Source organism: Clavelina lepadiformis, chromosome 3 (genome assembly GCF_947623445.1).
Source record: "Clavelina lepadiformis chromosome 3, kaClaLepa1.1, whole genome shotgun sequence".
NCBI classification, from domain to species: domain Eukaryota; kingdom Metazoa; phylum Chordata; class Ascidiacea; order Aplousobranchia; family Clavelinidae; genus Clavelina; species Clavelina lepadiformis.
In genome coordinates, this window is record NC_135242.1 from 4,580,002 (window position 1) to 4,604,754 (window position 24,753).

The 24,753-nt window shown below is 38.8% G+C and overlaps 1 protein-coding gene across 6 annotated transcripts; it reads left to right on the forward strand.

Moving 5' to 3' along the window:
• Positions 1-24,675, forward strand: LOC143449543 (uncharacterized). Of its 6 annotated transcripts, XM_076949790.1 has the most exons (22): positions 1-952; positions 1,022-5,696; positions 11,657-11,736; positions 11,836-11,893; positions 12,162-12,325; positions 12,458-12,700; positions 13,015-13,099; positions 13,385-13,453; positions 16,300-16,460; positions 16,531-16,600; positions 17,741-17,786; positions 17,991-18,099; positions 18,351-18,425; positions 20,170-20,247; positions 20,553-20,585; positions 20,761-20,798; positions 21,387-21,463; positions 21,702-21,751; positions 21,942-22,124; positions 22,311-22,456; positions 22,628-22,827; positions 22,970-24,675. In XM_076949790.1, the coding sequence occupies exons 1-22, from the start codon at positions 176-178 to the stop codon at positions 23,677-23,679; spliced, it is 8,127 nt and encodes a 2,708-aa protein (XP_076805905.1). In that variant the 5' UTR covers positions 1-175; the 3' UTR covers positions 23,680-24,675. The 6 variants fall into 6 exon arrangements, with proteins under 6 accessions (XP_076805905.1, XP_076805903.1, XP_076805904.1 ...); XM_076949788.1 differs by having other exon boundaries at positions 1-5,696; XM_076949789.1 differs by lacking the exon at positions 20,553-20,585 and having other exon boundaries at positions 1-5,696.
• The last annotated feature ends 78 nt before the right edge of the window (positions 24,676-24,753 follow it).

Sequence of the window (24,753 nt, forward strand, 5' to 3'; positions counted from 1 at the left end):
AACAGATAAACAGAAAGTAGAAATCTGAGATCTGCATGATTTCTTTTTAAATATCAATATTTATAAGCATTCCTGGCATTAATAAACTTAAAAAAAATTGCAAGATTGCAGATTTAAGTGATTAACTCGAGTATTAGGTATATATCAGACCTAGAGAAGTAGAGACACGCCAGCAATGAATTCTTCAGGTCATGATCCTAAATTAAGAAAACAGGTCCGAAAAGATCTGCGTTCAATGCATGAAGATTTGTCTTTCTGGTCTAGTTCACTGAAAGAAAAAGATTTTGTGCAATTGCGCAACAAGCCAAAGATTCATGACAGTATTCAAGCATTGTCTGAAAAATGGCGACCACTATCAATAAGTTTTCAGAAGTCACTTCAAGAAGAAGAAAAGAATCCAGAGGAAGTTGTTGCATCAGTACATCAAAGCATCAGTGCCTTTAGCAATCGCTATCGACCCTTATCCATGTCATTTCAGCAGTTTCAGCAACAAATGTTGCCACCTGATGAGGCGCTGCTGATGTCTGATCCAGAAGAAGATCAAGAAGATAGCTATGACTTCCACAAAGAAATCTCACGGCTTGCCCAACGACTGTTTTATGCTTCGAATCGTGAACTTTATTTTAAGGAACGTGCTGAAAAAGCGATTCACATTTTGGACGATGAAACTTTAAGATATGAAGTGTGGCGTTTGAAGGAACAATGTTCAAGAAGTACAAGTGTTGCATCAATTGATGATCCTTTCTCCAGAAAATTGGAAGATATTTTGGAATCTGATGAAGACTTTCATTTCCAAGGGGAAGATAAAAGCGATGTTACAGATTTTGAGCTTGATGACAGCGAAAGTGAACGAATTGTGCAATCTCATGCATCTCTTAGATACGAAACTAGCACAGTAATTGGTGATGTGTCATATGATACCCGTAATGACATTTCCCATCAACATTCCAAGGTAACGTCTGATGATGAAAATGAAATTCATTTGATTTTGACATCATTGGTTGATAACTTGACTTTACAGGAAAATGAGCCAATAACAGCTGATACATCAGAACATGAGAACACCAAAGAGCAAGTGGAAAGTGAAACGGTTGAGGAAGAAGATGAACATCCACATTCTCCAGTTTGCAGGAAGATTTCTTTCGCATCCAGTAGTTCCGATTCCGGTGAGGAAACAATTAACTCTAGCTCATCAGAATCAGATAATTCTACTTCTAAAGAAGAAGATGGTGGTGTTTCCAATGTTGAAAATACTGTCAAAACGTCACAGATTGTGCACGAAACGTCCTCATATTCCAATGAAAGTTATGCTTCAGTAATTCTCGTGGAAACTTCTGCTAAACACCAACGCTATCAAGAGGAAGCAGAACCTTTGAATATTACTGAAGCCACTGCTGAACAGACAAGCAGCAAAGGAGAAATACAAAGCATTGAACAGAAAAACTTCCAAAGTGCTAAAAAAGAACCGAGTTCTGGTGTATCTTCCAAACATGAACATACCACAAGCAGTAAGCAAGGCGAGCATGAAAAAGGTGTAGAAATTCCTCCTTTGCCTCCCAAGCTTTCGAAGTTATCAGTGCAAAGTAGCTTTGCTGAGTCAGCAAATGAACAGGAAGTAAATCAAATTACAGAAGAAAATGGATCAAAAGAAGAAGTTGTCTTCTCGGATGAAGAAGGCAATGTACCACCCAACAGTCCAACATCAGCCAACATTACCACAACTCAAAGCAACTTCCCAATGTTTTCACAACTGGAAACAGTAGCAGAGTTACCAACTGATATTGCCCTTGTTGACACCGTTCAGGATACTGCCTTTTCAAGAGAAGATGAAAACATAGTTGATGTTATAACCTCTGAAGAGATCTTAGTGCAGCGCAGTGTTTATGTCGAATTCAGTAAAACTGATGAAGAAGACATAAAGGTTGAGGAGAAGCAGGTATTGGTTGAAGGGAAACAGAAAACAGATGAACTAATGCTTCAAGATGATAAGCTGAATAAGCTGAATATGTCATCGAGGTCTGACTTTCATGCTTCTATTGACGGCACAGACGAAGCGAAAACAGCAGAAGAGTCCATGAGTCACGATGTCGAAGATAAAAAAGGCAGTGAACTTGTTGTTTCTAACAATCTTGAAGTAATGACTGATGTTAATTTCCATCCTAAAGATGGAAAGGTGTTATCAGAAATCAGCAACAATGACCTACAGAATGAAGCTGAGATTGTCATAGCAGCCTCTGCAATTGTGCATTCTGCTGTTGAAGAAAGCATCCAGCCCAATGAACCAAGTGACAGTGCATCTGAAGCTCAGCAGAAAACAAGCTCAACAACCAATTCTCAAGAATGCCATCAAGACAAGAATGTAGGCATGGTAGAAAACGAAAAACCCATTGTTATTTCACGTGTTCCAGTTGATAATTTAACTAAATCGGATAACTTGGTGGTTAACCAGATTGCAGAAAAGGAGGAAGTTGAACATCAAGTAACAACTGAATTCGTTTCAATTACACATGTAGTTACTAGCCAAGTTACGAAAACTACCATTGAACAACAGGGTATTGTCCAAGTTGATAATAAGATAACTTCGTCTGAGCTTGAACATGAATTTAAAGATTCATCTGTGCCCATTTTGTCGGAGGATCGTTGCAATGGAAGTCAGTCTGGCCCAACTACAGTGAAGGAAATTCAAGGCCTAAAAGAATCATCCAGCGACCAAAATCAAACAGCAGCCACTTTTATTGATAGACATGGAGCAGTTTTCAAAAAAGACGTTGTTGAGAACATTGCTGCTAAAGAGTCAGTTCACTCGGTGAAATTAATGTCAGATCCCCAAGTGCCGGAAGACTCATCTCAAAGTGAAGTTGAAGATGAGGTCAATCATAATGAAGAAGAATCTCTGAAAATTAAAGACCATTCTGATGTACAAGACAAGGCCAGTCTGGTAAAAATTGAATCAGCTACATTGGTCAGTACTGATAAAAAAGAGGTCAGCGTTGCTGTTGCTTTGTCTGTAGCGGATGCTGCCATCACTGTTACTGGTGGTGGAGACCTAACACCATCAAAAACACCCATGCATGGTAACGGTGACTTGCAAACTGCAATGATTGTCACTGATAATTCTCCTGATCCCATTGACGAAAGCTTCAGTGAAACCAAGGCAAGAGAAATGGAAGAAAAAGATGAACTTGCTGAAAAAAGAATTGAAACTGCGGTTGAGATACAAAGCTCATCTGTATTGGTTACCACAGAACAAGTGAAAAAAATTGAAGTTGTTGAAGAACACATTGAAACTAACACAGTTTCTCAAATTGTTCAGACAAGTGAAACTGGAACGAGTTTGACAAAAATTATTCCAGTTGTCAAAACTGATGAAATGAATACTGAAGTTGAAACAGAACCCAGAGCTCAGCCGGCTAGAGCAGTTGAAGTTGCAAAAAAAGTTGAAGCTTCAAGTTTAGCAGAGCTGACTGATGAAGATACGTTAGATGGAGTCAAACTTATCCCAAACAAACCGTTCATTTTGCATAGTGCTGATGATACACTTCCACCACCAGGTGAAAGTTTACCTCCACCTCCTAGTGATAATGCTTCTGAAATTCCCAGATCACAAAATGATGACGGGTCGCAAATTTCTTCATCACCACCTACTTACAATGAACCCCCAGTCTCTCTAATGCCAAGTGGTGAGGCACTTCCCACCCCTTCTCCCCCAGGCGATGATGCTCCTATTCCTCTACTTCCACCTAATGATGCCCCAGCCCCTCATATTCCTTCACCTTCAAGTGATGATGTTCCACCTATTCCTCCATCTCCAGATGATAATACTTCTCTTACCCTGGGTGATGGTGCCTCTCCTATTCCACCTCCAGGTGATGATGCTCCACCTATCCCTTTGCCTCCAGGTGATGATGCTCCTCCTATTCCTTCACCTCCAGGTGATGATGCTCCTCCTATTCCTCCACCTCCAGGTGATGATGCTCCACATATCCCTTTGCCTCCAGGTGATGATGCTACTCCTATTCATAAACCTACGGATGATGATGCTGTTCCTACTATCCCTCCACCTCCAGGTGATGATGCTCCATCTATTCCTCCACCTCCATATGATAATACTTCTCTTATCCTGGGTGATGGTGCCTCTCCTATTCCACCTCCAGGTGATGATGCTCCACCTATCCCTTTGCCTCCAGTTGATGATGCTACTCCTATTCCTCAACCTACGGATGATGATGCTGTTCCTACTATCCCTCCACCTCCAGATAATGATGCTCCATCTATTCCTTCACCTCCAAGGGATGAAGCTCCACCTATTCCTTCACCTCCAGGTGATGAAGCTCCACCTATTCCTCCACCTCCAGGTGATGATGCTCCTCCTATCCCACCTCCAGGTGATGATGCTCCACATCAAGGTGATGACGCTCCTCCTATCCCTCCACCTCCAGGTGATGAAGCTGCTCTTCAGCCAGCACCTGCTGATGAAGCACCTCCTTTTCCACCCCCAACACCCACTGATGATCTATCTCCAATCCTACTACTAGGCACTGTTGCATCAATTCCACAGAATAAAAAGCCAGTTACTGAGATTGCTAAGCTAAGCTCAGCTGAAGCAACTTGCAACGAAATTAAAAAACCACAACAAAATGAGTTAAATAAAGAACATTTTACCAAACTGCACTCAGTTGCTGACAATGATGACGACAAAACGGAGTCACAGTTTGGTTTTAGTCAAGAGAAAATAACCAAAAATAGCAAGTTCTTATTTGAACAAAAAAGATCGATGTTTGAAACCACCTCAGGAAATTCCACCTCACAATATAATGCAGACAAGTTGTCACAAACACAATCTGGTATTGTACGTGCTCATTTGCAGAAGTTTCAAAGCCAAAGTGATACCTCTGTTAAGAAGAACATTTCCCAATTTGAAACTGTAATTGAGAAACGGTCACACAGCCAGGTATGTATGGCTCAAAAGCAACAAGGTTTTATTGGCACTGGTCAGAAGGCTAGTGCCAACTCAAAATTATCTAGTAGCAAAACAGAGTCACACATCGCCAGTGTAACTGCAAAGCCTTTCGCTGCAGGAGCTGCTGGGGTTCATCCCATGAAGGCGAGCAAAAAAGTGCATTTTTTAGCCACTGCAGAGCCCTCTGAAGGTGAGGAGAATACTGGCAAAAGGCTTGTTTCCCCACCACCCATAATTTCACCAAAACCAAAGCTTCCGCAGAAACCTGCAGATGAAGTAAAGTCGGTGGAAGTTGTCTCTTCTCCAAGTGTGATCACTTTTTCACCAAAATCTCTTTCATCTCCCAACTCCACAATTTCTCCCAAGCCATGGCAAACTAGAAATGAAATGAGATCGGTTAGAATGGGACAACCATCAAAGACATTGCCAAAAGATCTAACTAAAAAAGAAGTTTCTCCCATCCCACCTCCTCCAAGTGATGGTACACCCCAAATCCCACCTCCTCCTAATGATGATGCTCCTCCAATTCCACCTCCTCCTAATGATGATGCTCCTCCAATTCCACCTCCTCCTTTGGATGATGCTCCCCCGGTCCCTCCTCTTCCTAGTGATAATGATCCTCCAATCCCACCTCATCCCACTGATAATGCTCCTCCAATACCACCTCTTCCAAGTGATGGTGCTCCTCCAATCCCCCCTTCTCCCACTGAAAATAAACAGGCAGCCTCCGCAGAAGGTATTTTGTGGTGTTAGGTTAATGGGTAGGGCCACTTAGAACTTACTGCTGTATGTTTTTTCCCATTGTGCCAGTATTTCTGACTCTTTTGTAACAAAGCTAAGTCCTTGAGCTTAAGCGCTGTACAGTGTGCAGAATATAAGCAACAGCTGTGGGAGTGGTATATAGACAAACTACCAACATGTTATTTTCTCCAAACTTTGATCGATCACCCCTGTCATCTATCCACTTCATCAGGTGTACACCAAGATAAATGGCTGTCACTATTTCACCGGCAAAAATTGTACGGTCAAAGCTATTTTTCATGGTTTCTCATTAACATAACTTAAATGTTATAACATAGTAATGTAAACCTAACCAAAATCTTGTAATCTAAATCTAAATTCAGTTAAACCCTAAATAGCTTAAATCGAACTTTTGCATACCCATTTTTCAAACCTAACCACTTATCTTTAAACATGGGCTGCGTGACCTACTTATGGTGAAATAGTCATTCCGAAGATAAATACCCTTGTTGGCAATACTGGCATTGCTTTTAGTTTAGCGTGGGGCTGGCGCTTGGTTTGAAACTGAAAGTAATTATACTTGCTTTGAAGTGAATTTAAAGGTAATTGTGCATCACTTGAATTCGCTTTGGAATCAAAACTCCAATTTTAGTCGTGAAATGAGTGCCTTTGATTGTTGTTTGATTCTTTTCATAATTTAATGTAAACGATGAAAATGTGCTTTATCAACTGCATTGGACATGAAAACTGTGTATGTTTTTCTATGTCTATAAGATCTGCAATCGCAAAGTACGGGGGTGGGTAAGGTGCGTTGTGTCTGAATCGTGAGTCTCAAAAGCAGGCTGGCTATGTGATTCTTGAACCAGCTTAGACATATGTACGTTGTTATTCTGGAGCGGAATATTTCATTTGTGTTGTCATTTCTATTACAACATTCTCTTATCAGCTTGGAATTCCAGTTATTCCTTGCGTATCTACACCACTAAATGACGTAATTCGTTTTTGCGGTAATAACCGAACAACTCAGTTCAGTTTAAACGCGATGGTTTATATGGTTGTGTTCCTGTACCATGTTTAACCAATTATAAAAACATGGTTCGTGTGACCTTGTGCGTTTTTTGGAGGTTAGCTTGTGCAACGTTTCCGCAGTGGCGGTCGGTTTCACTTAATCCGTGTTATTTTGTGATACGTTGCTCTACAGCTTTTGTCAGTGCAATTGATTTTGGTGAACTGAATGGTCAGTATTAACTGTACTTAACTGAACTTGTCAATGCGTATGGAAGAATTACAAAATAGTTAGAAATACTTCTGTATGTAGCAAGTACTAAGAACGTTGATTTTAATTTTCTGCTGCATTCATAGGGTTGTGTATTAAGTTGCATTTGCAAGCACAGTTACAGATAAAACTCCTTCAAATTCATCTTCACAAGCTGCTTAAAAACCAGCTGAGGCAGCTGTAGTGTAGCAAGTTGGTTCGAGCCACGAACCTACGACCCACTTTGCATTGTTTGCACTTCCTACAATCGCCTCTGATATTAATAGCTTTGTTGCCACGTTGTACGATATTTATGTAGATTAAAACGTTACGGAGCAAAGTTTTCCCAGGGGCGTTAGTTGCTTAGTAAATATCCCGTTATCCGTTTATGATCTCCGCTATGTGAATTGGCGACAGCAAAGGTTGAAAACACGCACCACTTTATGTGTTTGAGTGTCATGAAGCACCGTTTAGAGACCGAAAGATGACTCTTTGTTGACATTTCCACTGGTGATCAGACGAGCAACGGTGTCATTTAAATATAGATTTCTTCATCTCTGTATCCTGTTAAACAATTGTTCATGCATTTGTATTCACAAACATCGAGAAATAGGCAGACGTTGTTATTGGCGATGAGCCAATCTCTGTATGCAATGTCTCTATTATGTTGTAGTAGACTCTGTCGTTTTAAGCACCTTGATTGCGCCCCAGGGCACTGTCATGAACCTACCAATTTTGATTTATGTTCCAACGAAATTGTGTCTTTGCACTGCAAGATGAACGTAGGTGTGATTGGAATATCTGTTGTCTCTGTTTTCCCATATTCTTATTTACAACTGACGTAATATGATATCCGAAGTTTCTCGAAACATTGGCAACGATCGATGATTTTACCGAATATGACGTTGTTACAAACTATGAATTCCCCACGCAAATTGCTACGTTGTTGACCGTATTTGGATGCATAACAGCTTTCGTCAGACGATGCCGTGCTGTGGTATTGTCGTTTGTGGTAGCGACGATTTCGATATCGTCGATGAAGTCATAGTAATTGAATGTGTTGCGATTACTGCATGAGCAGAAGCTTACAGGTTTCGCCTAAAATAAACCTGCAAGAGAGCTTAGCCATTTGTTCCAGGTTGAGAATACTAATTCTGACGACTTGCTTGTTAAATTTTGAAATTCTGCGACATACGTTTAACTCGCTGAATTTGGATTAATATTTAAATCCACTGCGATCATCTACATCACTCCTTTAACATGCACTTTAGTCTCCCGTAAACACATTGCAAGATAATTACTCTTAACACTCAGCATATAAATTATTAACTTTTTTCCTTGTGCCACATATCGCTTGTTTTCTGCGGTTGAATGTAAGGATGTTGTTGCTGCACCCGACTGTCGGTTCACCATATTTGGCGGTGTTTTTTCCCAGCTTATCGTGAACAAATTTACCAAGTTATCGGTTACTGCGTACACTTGGTTTAACAGGCAATGTTTAATTTGCGTCTGAATATTCCCTAACGAAGCATATGAGCCCAGTCGCGTATTTCCCCAAAATTCGCCGTTGCCTCTGTTGTGTTCTCTTCAGTGAGGTGTGTGCACTTGAGAAAATACACATTACATAACATATAATCAGTGCTTGGCGATAGTTGGCAGAATTTTCGCGTTCATTGCCACAAACGTAGCATTCTGCATAACATTAGCCGAATGTTTTACGACACGATCGTTTGTTCAATATAGACTTGAGTTTCGTTAAACACGTGTTCCCCTTGCTGCGGCTTAAACCTTTCTGCGCCGCTGTGTCAACATTAGCCCTTGTACCGTTATCGGAAGATTTATTGAGGCAAAAGTTATTCAACTTAATTTTAACCGACTAATGTTTGCGCATGTATTTGCTTACACGCTCCGCTTTAAATCTTTCACAAAACGATCGCTTCATAACCTCCATAGTATCATTGTAGTCTTTGGGTTATCATTGTCTGCGCGTTATAACTGATCGTTTTGCAAGGTCTAAAATGTTTGTAGGATTGTTTAGTGAGCATTAGTGCGGTTTGTCTCAAACGAAAGTGATCTGCGGAAAAGGAATTTTCCATTGTTTACGCTGGCGTAGTATCGCGTTTCTTGGGCGTTAAATCGTCCCCAGATGCCTGCATATCAGCTAACGCCAGTACCCTCTAACTCTATTCTTGTATGTCATATGTCAGATGAGACAAGCGTTCGAGACCGCAGCACACGACGAAATTCTGACGCATTCTTACTGAAAAGTGAAAAAGAAATCGATGACCTTCTTAAGGTGGTAAACCTCACGGTTATTGAAATGGAAGAGGAATTATCTGGTTTGAACCGGACTGAACTCGACTCGAATATCACCTTCGTTCCAATTACGAGTGATGGTAAAGTTGACATCTGCTGCATTTTTAGTGGCGTCACGCTTGATTTACGGCATGTTGTGGTAATGGTTGCAGATTTAGGGAGTCATGTGTAAAGATGGACAACGCGATTGCTGTTGCCCGTAAATGGTATTAACGGTTTGGTGTGGTAGTGTCATATTGGTTTGGTAGACGGTTTTGGGTTGACCCATTTTGTGCAGATAGCGGCAGTAACCGGCAGTCAGTGTCAGCAACAGTACACTTTCGCCAAGGTCGGTTTTAAACACCAATGTCTGTTAATCTTGTATGACGGAATAGAAACGCGACACTTTCGACGCAGCACGTGTGTCACTTTGAAGTGCACGTTTTAACATACGTTTGCTGGAAGTCAAGTAGCACAGCTTCCAAACTGGCAGCCGTTCTGGTTTTATCTTGGCGTCAAAACACTCCTTTCTGTTCTCTGCTGCTTGACATTATGGCGAGACATGCAGACTTGTACAAGATGCGCCGTGCAGGAAGCTATGAGTTATATATGTGAGGATTTAGAATTTGCAAGAGTTTTTGATCTCCTTGTTTAAATTATGGAAGAGAATGGCAACAAACTTTATGTACAGTAATAGAATTTTAACATTTGTTTTGCCGTTGTAAAAACTCAGCAAGTCATATTTGCCAACTAAATTAAGAACTTAATTAACTGAAATAGGCTATTTGAAGTATTTATTATATACAAATCGTCAGATGATTTCATACTACAATTAATTTTTAATTCGTGTTTGCAAGGAATATCCAAATAAGAATGAATTAAAGTGACTTTGTGGTAACTGCCAGTAGTAAAACTGGATCTTACTGGTACTGCTAAACACCTGACTGATCAGTAAACACCTTCAGCAAACCAACATAATGAGTTCACTAGGTATGTCGCTCGAATTGTTTGTTTTCATAAGCTATGGTGAATAGCATGTGTTTTAGCAGTCTAATGCACTAAAATAATTTACAGTTTCCTCTAGTCATGGTGTATAAATTAATCTATAAGTTTCGAGTTTCATTTCCCTAATATAAATCGAATTGTTTTCTTAAGCAAATAAGCCATTGTAAATTGAAAGCTATTGGGATGCAAATATACTAAGAAAATCCTTTGAGCAGATTAATTGTATATAACTGCTGTTCCGCTCTTTATTAATGAAATTGGTATACAACTAAGTATTTCTTTATTATTAATGACATACAATAGACAAAGTCCTGCATTCTTCTGCTTGCATATAGTAGTTTTTTTTGCGTTGAAAAACATTCACATGCAGTTTTGTAGTAGCTCACTAACCATGTAACATTAATCTTTAGGCATGCATCTCAATTATAATGGTATTTAATCATCCACTGATAATAATTATGTGCATGATTTTTTCGCAAACGTGATAATTTGTGCTTTTCCATTAACCAATTACTTGCAATTCTCTATAATGCTGCAGCACCAAAACCGTTTTCATCACTTATTGGCAAGCCCAAGTTCAAGGCGATTAAGTTTGGTCTTGGAAAGCAAAAACCTTCTATTCCCCCATCTCAGGCTCATATTGGCTTTGACAACAGCTCTACAAACATTACTGATCACCATTTGTCTGATGTTCATGAGGAACAAGTTGAAAGCAAAGTTACTCTTCATCAGAATGAAGATTTTATCAACAATGAACAGAGCACTGAGAATGACTGTCCTGCTATACCGCCTTCCACTCTGTCATCAGAAAATTTTGATAGTGCAGAGTTGGTCATGGACAAATCTCCCATTGACACAGAGGACAAGCTCAATGTAAGAGAACCAACTCCTACTTCTTCTCCAGAAGATATTTCCAGTAACAAATCAACGTCTTCCGAAGAAATATCTGAGCGTCCATATACTGATGATGACATAGACGATACTGAATTTGGTGAACACATTCTCTCCTCACCAATTCATACAGAGACAGGTTCTGCAGAATCTAATTCCAACGTAGGAGACAGTGCAGTATCTGAAAGTCATTTATCAGTAACAGTACCATTGCAATCATCAGGTCTTTTCAGTGAATGTAATTTGCATGGGAGTGAAGGTAACATCATTTAGAATTTGCGCATGCATTTACTAATTTTTTCATACCCTGTAGAAAATTTAGTCCCAATAACAGTAATTAATACTTGTTGTCGTGCATGTTGTAGTTGACAGCACTAACACTCAATAGTTAATTTATGTTTCACTGCAATACATTTCCATATCATGCCTTTGCTCTGTGAAGTTTCCTCCATGACAAAGCTGTGGATCCTTAACATGGTAGAACAACTTTAACAATCGTATATTTTCAGGAACATTGAAGCCCACAAATGAAGACTTTATTCTTCCTCCACCACCATCAGATGACTTTCTTGCATCCCAGACCAACCAGGCAAGTGCCCAATTTTAGTTGAATTTCATTCTCGACGTGGTGCCTGACTCCCTGTTGATACATTAAATATGCTGTTCTTCATTAGTAAAGTATTTTCAGGGTCCTGCTGCAAATGTTGCTCGCCAACACTCGTCTACATATCAGGCTAAGACATCTGGTAGGTTTAATATTGCTGCATAGTGCAAGACCTTTTGTTTTTGTATAACTGTGTTACTTTAATTTATGTAAGCGTGTAATTGATGGTAACACGATGTACAAGACTAATTTTAACTGACAGATTTTCACCATAATTATATTGCTTCACGTAAATGATCCTGTATATTTCTAGCAAGTGTGATTTTAAGTAACTGTTTCTAGATAGTATGTAACATGTATTTATACTTACTTCAACATACGTTTTCTTACAAACTATATTGTGGCTACAGTTTGGAGTCCTCCTCCAAAAGAGGATGATGACATGCCCCTTCCTCCACCCCCCCCTGACCTTCCAGCCAGTCCACCTGCATCTGCTGGTCTTGTCTCAGCATCTGGTTTCCTGCAGAAGGATAAACCAACCAGATTCCGAAGTGTTGCCAGGCCAATAACAAAAGTACGAAGAGCCAACTAGAGATTATGCAATCTTAACCACACCACTGGCTGTTTGTTCTTTAATTCTTTTATTTATTTTCTTTCTGTTTCCCCTCTTTGTCTCTCTTTATCTTGATTTCATCCTACGATGAAGGAAACTGAGATTAAGTGCAATGGTACTTTGAACAACGCACACACGAACGGTGTCAGCTCCCTTTCATATTTGGAACAAAATGGTGTCACGGAAAGTCATTTAAGCTCTGAAAGTGCAACAAACACGGCAAACGAGAAAAAGATTGCAACTCACACCAGTATAAGACCACAGCTTCAACCACCAAGCAGGAGAAATGATGGTCGATATGTCACGTTACTTCGAGATACTCGTAAAATACTCATTGTATGGCTTCCTTGGTCAAACTTCTCTTCTTTCCTCTGCTTATGTATTTTGTGTTATTGGCAATAGATTTTTAGACTGATGTATTTTTTTTTGAATTGGTCAAAAATACTGTTCATGCAAATTGTTTTCAAGTTTGTGCATTACACAATCAACATCTGCATTACACACTTCAAAACTAATCATCTAATATGATTGACTTCTTAACTTAACTAAACAAAAGCCAATAAAGCTAGGTGTTACTTTATGAAGAAGTTAATGGAACCGAAGTGTTGAAACTTAGCACATATTTGCTCAGTGTCTCTGTTTGTTCACAGAAACCGGGAAACGTAGCATCAGGTAAATTGGAAACCACAAGCAAATACACCATGGACGGCAAACCATTGCCAGGCGCTAACAACCGTAAGTTAACATAAGCGCGGTTCAAAGTCTGCAAAATAAGTCTGCTTTGCATTCCCTGCGCATTTGCAAAGCTCTACATACATTATAACATGCTGTTAGTCTGTAATTATATCTGATTTTTATGCTTCTCCTTGAACCGATGTAACTATTACTTATTCTGTCATTGGTCTGTTGTTGTTAAAATTGCTTGTGAGGTTTAAAGTTCTGTATATTTGTTTATGTCATTCATTGGGTCATTTATTTTACTTAAAAAGTCTTTCATGAATATTATTGTTTTCTTTTTAGCAAATGTCGATGTAACACCTGAGGAGCAACTACCATCTGGCGCTGTATATCAAACCACAAGCAAGGATGGTGAGAAAAATTACAACTTTCTGTTCAGTCAAATGCTTATTTTTAACCTTTTTTGTTTTTAGTTCGTAGAGCAGGCACCGCCCAAAGGTTTTAGAGTGCAGGCTGTATTTTAATTTTCATGTAACACAGCCCGGCGCTTCAAACTATGTTTTTAACGTATACCTGACAGAAAACCCCATCACAATTTCACCATTTCCTGCTACAGACGTCAGTCGTTTTGTAACGTAAACAAAACGTCATTCGTTATGGGAAGGGGTTGCTTACGTGGAAAAATTGATAACCACAGCATACATCTGCTCTATACCAGTTAGGGTTGGGATGCCGGGAAATCCCAATTCCGTTTCCCGGGGATTTTAACCACTTTCTCCAATCCCGATCCCGGGACATTTTGTCTTGAAATCCCGGGAATTCTGGATTAACGTTTTGGCAGTTCAATATTGCTTGACATGTGGATTACATTTGTTTAAAACAGTTAGACAGTTGCTAGCCGCTTTGGTTCGGCACAAAGTGATGTCATACTATCGTCATGCGACCTATTGGGTAACAATGGCTGAACAATCGCTTTTATCGCACGGGCTTGGACCTTGTGCACCAGGTTTTAGTCAAACTGTATTCATATGCTTGCTACTGGTTCTGACTGAGTCCTGGCAAATTTTAATCAAAATGTCTAATTTTGAAGATGCAAGTTCACAGAGAAAGTCCCAAGTCTGGCGAAACTATTTCTACTACAAAACTAACGTATGGAGCTAACGTACTAACCAGCGTAATGTAACTAAAAACTCTACGGAGCCCTGAAAACCATCAAAACTACGTCAGTTGAAGCCGAACGTGCGTTATAAGCCCTTGGTTATTTTGGCAATAAAATTAAAAATCTTCATAATGATGACACTCTTGATGCACTGCTGTTTTTGCGTCAGTATTGCAATAAATAAACATGCTTTGTTTTGATTACATGTGTACACTTTTTACTTTGTTAACCCTGAAAAGTCCTGGGATTGTAGGGTGTAAATCCCGGGATTTCAAATTTAGTCCTGAAGTCTCAACCCTAATACCAGTACTTCAAAGTCATGAGAATTGTCCGCATTAAGTTTCGCATTTGGTAGGGCAGCTTAAATCTCCTTGTGATAAGTTATGCATTAAACTGTTATGGCAGAACGACACGTTTAGTATGTTTGATAGCTATCGAAGGCAACATTTATAAAACGTGTTTTAATTTCACTACTGTGTTTCCATTACTGCCATAGCTAATGGAAACGACAAACTGACGATGACGTTAGGAGACCGCTGTTTAGCATCAACGCTGCTATCGTCGCGTCAAGTTTGCGGTCGACCAAGACAAATAATTTATCCTCGTGTAATGCTATGCCTATATGTAGGGTTGCCATTCCGTGCTTATTTGTAAGATTTGTCCTTGTTTTAAATGTCCGTGTCTTAAAAAATATTTTTTTAGAAACATTGGTTGCTTTCTCCTGTTGTGCACTGTTTAAGGTGATATTCGTCTTTCGTTTCCTAGTCGTGCTTATTTTTGGGTTGAGACCCATGGCAACCCTGCCTATATAGTATATACCACAGTTTGTCATTGTAACCAAATACAGGCTTAACTTCTCAAGTCAGTTTAGTTGCGCTGACACACACATAATATAATCGTACGCATAAGATTGTAACTAGGCCCTTGGGTCGCAGAATAAGTCTTTTCGCATCCGATTTTTGTTGACTCTGTTTCGCCTGGCTTTTGTTGACTCTGTAATTTGGCACAAGTTCAAATTTTTATGCCACACAGTGAGGCGGTGCAAGTCTAAAATATTTCCTTATTTTACGTCACAGGGGCATAAGCCTTTTTGCTTTGTGACTTTTAAACATCTTTTGCGTCCAAAAAAGTCTTTACCAGTGACATTGCAGCGCTAAGTGACCACAGGGGCAGCTGCGCGGTTTGTGCCGGAAAAGATTTACCGTATTGCGGCCAAATTGCTTTTGATAACGAAGCGATCGTTCTAAAAGCACGATCGAAAAACTAACAAAGGGTCGCCATTAAATAAGCCATGACACTCTATCTTAATCTATTTGTAAGGGACGCTTAAAATAACCGTCATTAATTTCCACAACTTTCGAAACCTAAACATGTAAGTAACGGAAAGTGAATGTTCGGTTAACTAAAGCACTTCACTTAAGTCGACGGTCAATTATCTTCAAGAACATGTCGAACAAACTTCCGCGTTGAATCCGCGTGTCAATAAATAAATTTCAATTGTCTTTAATTTGATTTTATGACAAGGACGGTGATTTCTGATCTATTCGCTGTTTATCGCACTTATTCATACGGGGAGATCCAAAGTCTATGACAAAAGCCCTTTCTCATCCTTTTGGGCCAATAATTTCAGCTTAAAATGGAGCTAAGACGCAGGGATATACCGTATTTCTTAGCATAATTGCTATGACATGTGCTTTGTGTTGTTTACAACGATTCAGTGGAGTCGTTGGCATTACAAATGATAAGTTATTAATTTTTTCAAATCTGATTTTTAAAATTATGAACTTCTGTGACAGTGGACACAGAAGAAAGAATTTGTTCTAAAGATAAGTTTGCTGAGGGCCACTCTTTGGGTACGGACCATGTTGTAGGAAATTTTGAAATTCAAGTTGTTAACAGATCGAGAGATGTTACCAAAATAGGAAAAAAACGATGGGTTACAAACTGCCATTGTCGAAGATTTTATTGTGTTCACTGTAGCCATGCACTGGAGCAATTGTAGAGACTAGTTACTGCGGAATATTTATAACACAATGATAAGAAAAAGATATGTTGATAAAAATGGAGCTGTTTTTATAACGACTTATTCCCAACCCAGGAGATGTGATGCACACTGACACATACTACCCAGCAAATGACCAGAACGATGCGAAGACGGTTGTACTTGAGCGAACCAAAACAACCACCATTATGCAAGCTCCACACCATCAAGGGATAGGCCCTGTTAGTGAAAATGGAGTTCCATATGCTTTGAGAAGTGTGAGTATTTGTTTTTTTTCTGTCAGAAAGTCCTGGAATGTAGATTAATTCGTTTTTCTTGATGTTACAGACTGTAGATGATTCCAAGCACTGGTACAAAAACATGTTTAAACAAATGCACAAAGTTGGAGCTAACGAAGGTATTGTAATTCTTTATCAATGTGAACATTATATATGTTGGATCTTGTTTTGAAAAAAACAGCATAAATACCTGATGTTTTTAGCATGGTTTCTGTCAATGCCCATCGAACAGCTTGGTTAGTGTTGTACATTGTACAGCAAAATGAAGAGTCATTAAGAATCAAATTTCAAGAATCTGAATCCAATTTGGCGTTTTTCGAGTCTAAGAATATGGGACAGTTGTGATATGATTTTTTCACAAGCTGTATAACCGTAGCATAACAAAATGCTAAAACTAGCGCGAGCAGTCGACTAAAACGTTTAGAGTACAATACACCCATGAGTGGTGCATATGCAGTAATATTACATAAATCATGCACCATATATTTGGATTGAGGTAAAATGAGCATAGCAACAGTGATCGATTTTTACGCAATTAGTTGGTGATGAAAACAAAATTTAAATATTGTGTTCCACATTCCTATGCAATGACTTTCAATCCACCCCGGTTAATTATAACTCTACAAGTTCTATTTAATTTTGCACTTTAACAATATTTTTATTTCATTCTAAAACCCGTACGTCAAATTAAAGGAGCTAGCGGTTGGTGGTTCATTATCTATTTTTATCTTCATCTGTTCCTTGTTATTCCGCTGTGTTGTTTATTGAGTCATATCATTTTCCAACATTGCAGCAACGTGTTTTCGTGGAGGTAGTACTTCTACTTTTTACAATGGTTGTTTACAGTCGCATCTAAAAATTCCTGGTTACATGAAGCTTTGCAGATCTGTATAAAGTTAGTATTGCCTTATTTACAGGTTACAGGCAATGATTTAGTGGTTATCTTGTCTTGTTCATGTGTATGTGAGGCAACATATCCAACTTTCATTTGGAACTCAAACTCATTACCTTAAAACTATTGTAGGAAAACAAAGAGTATCAGTTAATGTTCTGTGCATCCCCATACCCTTAGAATTGTGCTTCTACCACCTTGAATTACTGCTCCTTACTCCAATTTGTTTCAACACTAATGTAAAAGATTTTTCTTTCCATAGAGTTTGTACGTGTAATAGTTGCTTCATATAAATCATAGTTATAGTTGTCGCATAAATCAATGATTGTTGTCAGCTGTCAATGATCAACCAATGATGTGTTTTTAGAGCCAGCTAACGCTTCCGGTGGACAATCAAATTCAGCTGTTGAAAGGTACTTCTGAGACAAATTATAATACTCTTCCACTGTTAAGGATTGAAATGTCAAAAGAATAAGTCATAATTTTACGGTTTTTGCTTTTATTTGCTGTTAGTTGGCAAGTGCTGTTGTTTCTATAACATTAAGATTTTAGCAGGATTTTTCTTCTGCTTGCTTTAGTGTGTGTACTATTTATACCCTTGTGTTCACATCTCCTAGCCACGGCAGTCATGAACAACATACTTCTGTTGAATTGTCGAAACCAACAAAAGTTGGACGAATCACAGACTATCAGCCGGCAGCACCTTATGTTGTTGAAAATGTTCCGGTGAGTGGTGAAAGCTAGGAGTTTTGTGCCATATCAGTACATGCTTTAGCACATTTATATGTTTTATCTTGCGCTGCTTTATCAATTTCATTCAAGCACACAAAAGATTAATTTTAATTGGTTTTATACCATGTACGACACATACTGCCACGTATTTCTCATAATTTGCATTACACATGTCGGTGGTTTACCGTGTGGCATTTGGAATTCTATCAGCTTTCATTTGCGTTTTTTCAAAACCTTGCGACCAGGTCAAATCTAACTTAAACCGACGTCCAAACTATCAGTCCTATACTCGCCCCAATGCTACAGAAAGGAAAGAACCAGTAAGTGGCCCATGCATGGTCTTCTTGTGCACTTCAAATGTACTTTTATGCTTGATCTTGACTTGGCTTGGCTTGAACTGTAGACGGTGTGATGCCAATTATTGCTGTATCGGGTGCAATTGGTAGTTGCAGTAAATCTGGTGTGAGAGTATCCAACAGGCTAGCTGTTGCAGTTTTAGCCTGGGTTTGCTTGAAGTTCTACACTTGTTTTGAAAGAGAATATCAAGCAAGGTGTCCACGTCTTGCTCGTGTGTCTCCATTAGATTGCTGTTCGTGATTGTAATATGCAAAAATATGCTGCATAGCTTTTTGAAACACAATTTACGCATGCATTTTCCAATTTCTTGGTAGAAGCCAAGAAAACTGTAATTATTTAACAGTAATTCTTTTGGAGAAAATTTCTTGTGGTAAACTTGTGAAATCCCTGCTCCTAAGTGAAGATTTCTATAATTTTTTCCATTTATTATGATACGCATATTCCATGCCAGAACTGAAGAATCTAAGAAGCAGTAAAAATTACAATCATTTAGTTTTTTACTGGAAATTTCAATTGAGTTTCTCTTTGGTATGTGTTTTACCAATCTGCATGCATTCTTGCCTGTAATTGGGCGTTGTACTCTATATTAATTTTAGTGCTTTTGCAAGAACATAGTTGCGGTGTAGTGTATGTCGTGCAAGTTTATCATGCGTATTCTTTGATGCCAACTGGATTCTTTGTAAAAGCCAGAAGGACAGCTAAATATTACTTCACTGCAGTTCTTATCTGGCTTAACCCTTTGTCCTTCCTATATTCTTTACTCTTCAAAGCATTCAAATATTAGGCAGTTGAATTGAGATTTTTTTGTGTCAGCGTTTAGTGGGTTTGTGGACGAGCACACGGATGGAACCTGATTTTGTTCTTTGCTTTCCAACCTAATGATTCCAGTAGATTGTTTGGTTTGAAAATTGAGTACTGAAATTTCAAGGCTCTATGGTGCTGAATGACTTTTGTTGTTGTTTGTTACTGAAACTAGAAGTGATTTATATTGATAGCGTTTCTGATACCGAATAGCGTTACTATCAGATGTGGCGGATGCTTTTAATAAAGAACCAAAGGACAAATTATCTAGACCTTTACTAACAATTAGATTTGTAATCTAATAGTTTTTAATTGTTTGTTGTTTTTCCACGTTTGGGAACTGTTCATCCACTTGTCATTCTTTCATGTTGTTAAAGTTTGTGCTGTGATTATCCTATTCGGTTGTTTGATTGATTATCTGCTACTACTGCTGCATATTGATCAATTCTATGACCTTGGCAGTGTTTTGTGCGCTCCAGTCACAGTGAGCATGTTGTAAATTCTACGCTGATTTAGTCTATGTAGATCTATGATGGGGGACAACAACACAACTCGGACTTTTAAGGTTTAAGATGGTTTGAATTTAATGTTGAATGTTAGTTTAATTTAGAATTGTGTAGTTTGGGAGTGTCGCGTGTTAGCAAAGGGGGTGATTTAACTTATTTTGTCGTTGCTGTTATGTTAGTAATAGTTTTCCGAGGAAATTGAAAACTGTGAAAATAAAATTTGTTAGAGGTGAATTTACATGTAGCAAACCCTAATAACTTGGATGCATCTTTGTGATTGAGAAAGATTGTAGTGCTCTGATCTTAGAGTTGTAGATGTTTGGTTCAGTGTCATGAGTTTTGCTTTTTTTGTTTTTCTACAACTTACTTGAATTTCTTTCTTCTGTTCTATTCGTCTTAGTGCCGAAGCTCTAGCTTGGAAGATTTTGCAAAAACCGATTGGACTGAATTCTTTGACGACGTTCGAAAGCCCGTCACGGTAAGATCTGACGTGTTGAAGGTTTGGACCTCTTGTTTTTTGACTTGCCTGCAACACACTTGTTGCAACACACACTTGTTTGTTGTATTCTGGTTGCAACAAGCACTGCTGGGAACGTATTTTGTTTCATGAGAAAGTTTCATTGTAGAAATGTAAATAATCTGGTGTGGTTATGTTTTTGTCGTTGTTATTTTTTTCTCTGTTTTCACAACACTTCCTTTTTACCATTTCTCACACACTTGGCTGAATTGCATCTTTTCACTCTCACTCACTCTTCCTTTCTCGATTTCTTTTTGTTGCGCCAGATGAGAAAAATATGGGACATTTTCACTGATGAGGTAATATAAGGACATGGCATATGATTGCAATTGCATCGCTTAGCACTTAGCTTTCATGAAATGAACGAGGCTTTCAATCTGAATTAAGTATATGCCATAACTTGCGTAATGACATATTAATCTAAAGAAAGTGGCAACTTAATTTGAAGAGTTATTTTTTAAAATTGTATTTCAGGACCACCAGAATGTCACACAGGAGCCTACTGCAATCAGGTAATGTCCAATTCATCTTGCTGCTAATATAGGGCTAGGCCATGTACTGGAATCAATGTTAATTGGATGTAGCCATCCATGTTTTACCGTGGCAGTTAATATTTTGCATGAGACAAATTGACGCTCAAAGATGGAATTGCAGAGAGGAAGTCGTAGAGCATGACGTAAGGCTTAAATACCAAGTGGTGTCACAGAATTGATGGTACAACAGTTTAGTGTGCAGTGTTTTTGAGTGATTTGGTATTACGCAGTTGGCTAGGTAGTTGCATTTTTAGCAACCGGCGACAAATATTTTTCAATGAATTAAACAAAACCTTTAGCAAATTCAACTTTAATTAAGCCAAGTGTAATGTTGCCGGTTTCAGTGAGCAGTATCAAGCATATATTACACTTTGATTAATTTAAACTTGTTACTTCAGCTTGTTACAACAATTGCTTCATCTAAGGTAACCAGAGCCAAGAAACCTGTAATCAATGCTTAGTTCATGGTCAAATGCCTGAGAGTGTTTAAGAGCGTTTTTTATTAGAAGTATAAAAAGTTGTACGATGAAGAATTGTTGGCTATAAAGTTGCTTTGATTTATTGCAGTCACAAGCCAACAACATCTCCGACTCACCGCATGCAAACTTCGTCATATTCTGCGAAACCTAAAATGATCATGCCGGGTAAAACTTCAACATTTTGATGTTTATGTTTTATAAAATTATATTCATTATAAAATGAGTTTCTACGTGGAATTAAGATATTAGGATTAGAATTTGCAGTAGGAAAACTACTTAATAAAAATCTGTGGCCATGATAGTACCACTAGCTTCAATCCTAGAAAATATCCTTTTTAATTCTGTTTAGTAAACATTAGAGATTAGGCTTCTCTTTGTACCGGTAACTGTTATTCATTTACAGAAGTTAAGAAGACTGTGTCCAACCACCAGTCAACTAAACACACTTCCAAGGTAAATATACTGTGAAAATTTCTTGCCATACAATACATCCTTTAGTGCAAATGTTACCTGCGATCGTTATCATGATCTCTCATAATATCATTTTGTTAAACGTGAATTTCTATAGGTCACATCTAGCACCGGCGTTTGTCCAGTAATGTCCACTGCTTTTTCAAGTAAAAAGCATTTCTCTTTCTTTCAGACAACAGAAGAATTACGGCAGCCAGCTCGAGTCAAGTTTGACTTTTCAGCACAGACTTCCAAAGAGCTGTCGTTAAAGAAAGGTCAGACGATCATAGTCACAAAACGAATCGATGAAAACTGGTACACGGCCCAGTCAGTGGATGGCTCGAGAAGTGGGATTGTCCCCGTGCAATATGTGGAGGTTAGTCTGTCCAATGTCCATATTACATCGGGTTTGGAAATATGTAATTATGATTCAATTTACTCGAAAAAGCTGGCATGAACATGTAAAGGTTTTCTAAATGTTTCATAAAAATTTGCAGTTTGTTGTGTCTGATTGTCAGTTAGCTGGTTCTCTGTCAATCACAATTCACGATGCTCTTTGTAGTTGCTATCTGCTTCTGCTTCGCCTGAAAAGCCTCGCAGAAATGGACAAGCTCGAGCAAAGTTTGATTTTACGGGAAGTACAAAAAATGAACTCAGCTTTAAGAAAGGAGATGAAATTACTATCTTGAAGAAAGTCGACAGCAACTGGTATGACATCATCACCTTGCTATGACAAATAAATAATATTCTTCAGTTTTTGATTTTGTGTATTGTATTTAAACTTCTTTTTACCAAACTTCATTAATATGCTTTGCTTGTGTCAAAATTTTTAAACTCCAGCGTTGCTTAAATTAACAGAGGCGTGGTTTAATATTGCAGGTATAGAGGAAAGCTGGCTAGTGCCACCGGCATTCTTCCTTCGGTTTATGTGGAAATTCTTGTTGAGCCAGAAGAAGGATCTCCACGGAAGGGTGCTCCTGCGGAGCTGGAAGTGAAGCCAAAATCTTCAAGGAGCAGCGCCACCCACTCCCAGCAATCTTCATCGCTTAGTCAAGCAAGTAGCAACAGTGAACCTGATGGTAAGCTTTTTCGTGTTCACATTTCTTTTCGTCCACACTTGTCCCTGTTGTGTTCCTTCTGTACAACGACATTTTTAATATTGCGGTTGCTACTTTTTTTTGGATGTGCTTTAATCGCTATTCATTTTTTATGACATCACAGAGAATGATAAGAAGAACAGAGCCGCATTTCTTGCCCACTCTGTGGTTGGTTCCATCTCCTCTCTCCACTCCAGAGATTCCTCCGTCCATCGCGAGGATGACATTTTTGTTCACGAGGAGAAAATTGCTTCACAAGCAGAATCAACAAGCCCAAAGCACGGAGGAAAGAGTCCCAGACAAATCCAAGTCAAACAGCATGATGCCGGGGTTCGTATTTCTCCAGTTGGGTACAAAGTAACCCACCATCCAGACCCCATCACCTACCCGAAGGAAACAGCATCCAGCCCCGTATCCCAAAGTCCGTTAGATCTCTCTGAGCTCAACAAAGTAGCAGAAGCGTTGGAAAAGGGCGACGCTCACAGCAATGTGTTGAATTTGCCGTCTCCGCCTGCAGGGAGCAGTCAAATGTCGGGTCCATCAAGCATCATGACCCCATCAATCCCATCGTACCCATCTTCGAATATCAGCACCCAGCCATCCTCCCCACGGATGTCCACATCGCCTCCGCCCGTAGATTACGGTCAGGTGATTGGACGATACGTGACCCTCTACGCTTACGAATCTTCCAATGATGATGAGCTGGACCTAGTACCGGGAGACATCGTCATGGTCGTCGAAACATGCGACGATGGATGGTTCGTGGGTACCTGTCAGCGAACGGGGTCTTTTGGGACTTTCCCTGGAAATTATGTTTCTCTTACTGACACGTAGAAATGATAATACTCCAGCATTGACCGCAATAACCCTCTAACCTTTGCTTTAATTATATCAATGTTCTTTGTAATCAGATTTTGATTAATTTTCAGCTTTCTGCTAAACACCTTTACTTTACATGTTTGCGTAAAATTATACCAGTGACGTATAATACTGTATAACCAAAGTTGAAATGTAATCCTATCTGAGTATGTAATGAACACTTATCTTGATGTTGATCCATAGATTAGATTCAAATTTAACGCTTGTCCTTGGATCGATTTTGATTGCTGAAGTGTCGCTAAATCATAGACGTTGGGTTGAAAGTTTTCACACCTGAAACCAACCCTCTGCATTTTTGCTTGAAATCGGTTGAAACTTTCCGCAGTTTTTTTGCATTGACTCAGACCTTGCACTGAATGCTTTTAGGTGATGTTCTTAATTTTTTTACAGGTTTTAGCACTAAATGCTTAATAAATCGTTTTATTACCAAGTTTTAAAACCGGTTGTCTTGTACTTACCGCTTGCTACTTTTTTCTTCCGTTATTGGTTGTAGCTTTTCAAGGTTGAGACGTCGTAGCATATCCGCTGCAATCCCGTTTTAAAACTACCTTGATGCAATAATACCTTGATTGTGCCATTTGTAAATATTTTTAATCTCCTTTTGATTTTTCTTTCTGGGACATAGCATTGTTCATAATAACTTGACTTAAACTAAACATGATTTATGTCATCCCAGAAAATGTAGTCGTAGAACATGGAATATTTTATGGTATTTTTACAGTCACGACTGACGGTTGCATTTGTTATTCACTTTAATACCTCACATGGTTCTACACTCGCACGCTTTATTCAACTCACATAGACATCTTACTTGCATGCCTGAAAAATCAATAGTGTTGAAAATCAAAGCTATATTAATGTTTTAGCTTGCGTTAAAGCATTGTGATCTTTCCGTTAAATGGTGTAATAAAGGCTTTTGCTTTTTGCGAATTAAAAATACGTTTTAGTGCATGTACGTAAGTACGACATAAAATTATTATGCTGTATTATATTTGCAAGCAACCGTGAATACACTGCAAATATTCCAAA

Coding starts and splice junctions, on each gene's coding strand:
- LOC143449543 (XM_076949788.1), top strand. CDS start 176: ATGAATTCTTCAGGTCATGATCCTAAATTAAGAAAACAGGTCCGAAAA. Junction 13,100..13,384: donor ATTGCCAGGCGCTAACAACC/GTAAGTTAACAT, acceptor TTTTCTTTTTAG/CAAATGTCGATGTAACACCT. Junction 22,457..22,627: donor AAGAAAGTCGACAGCAACTG/GTATGACATCAT, acceptor TTAATATTGCAG/GTATAGAGGAAAGCTGGCTA.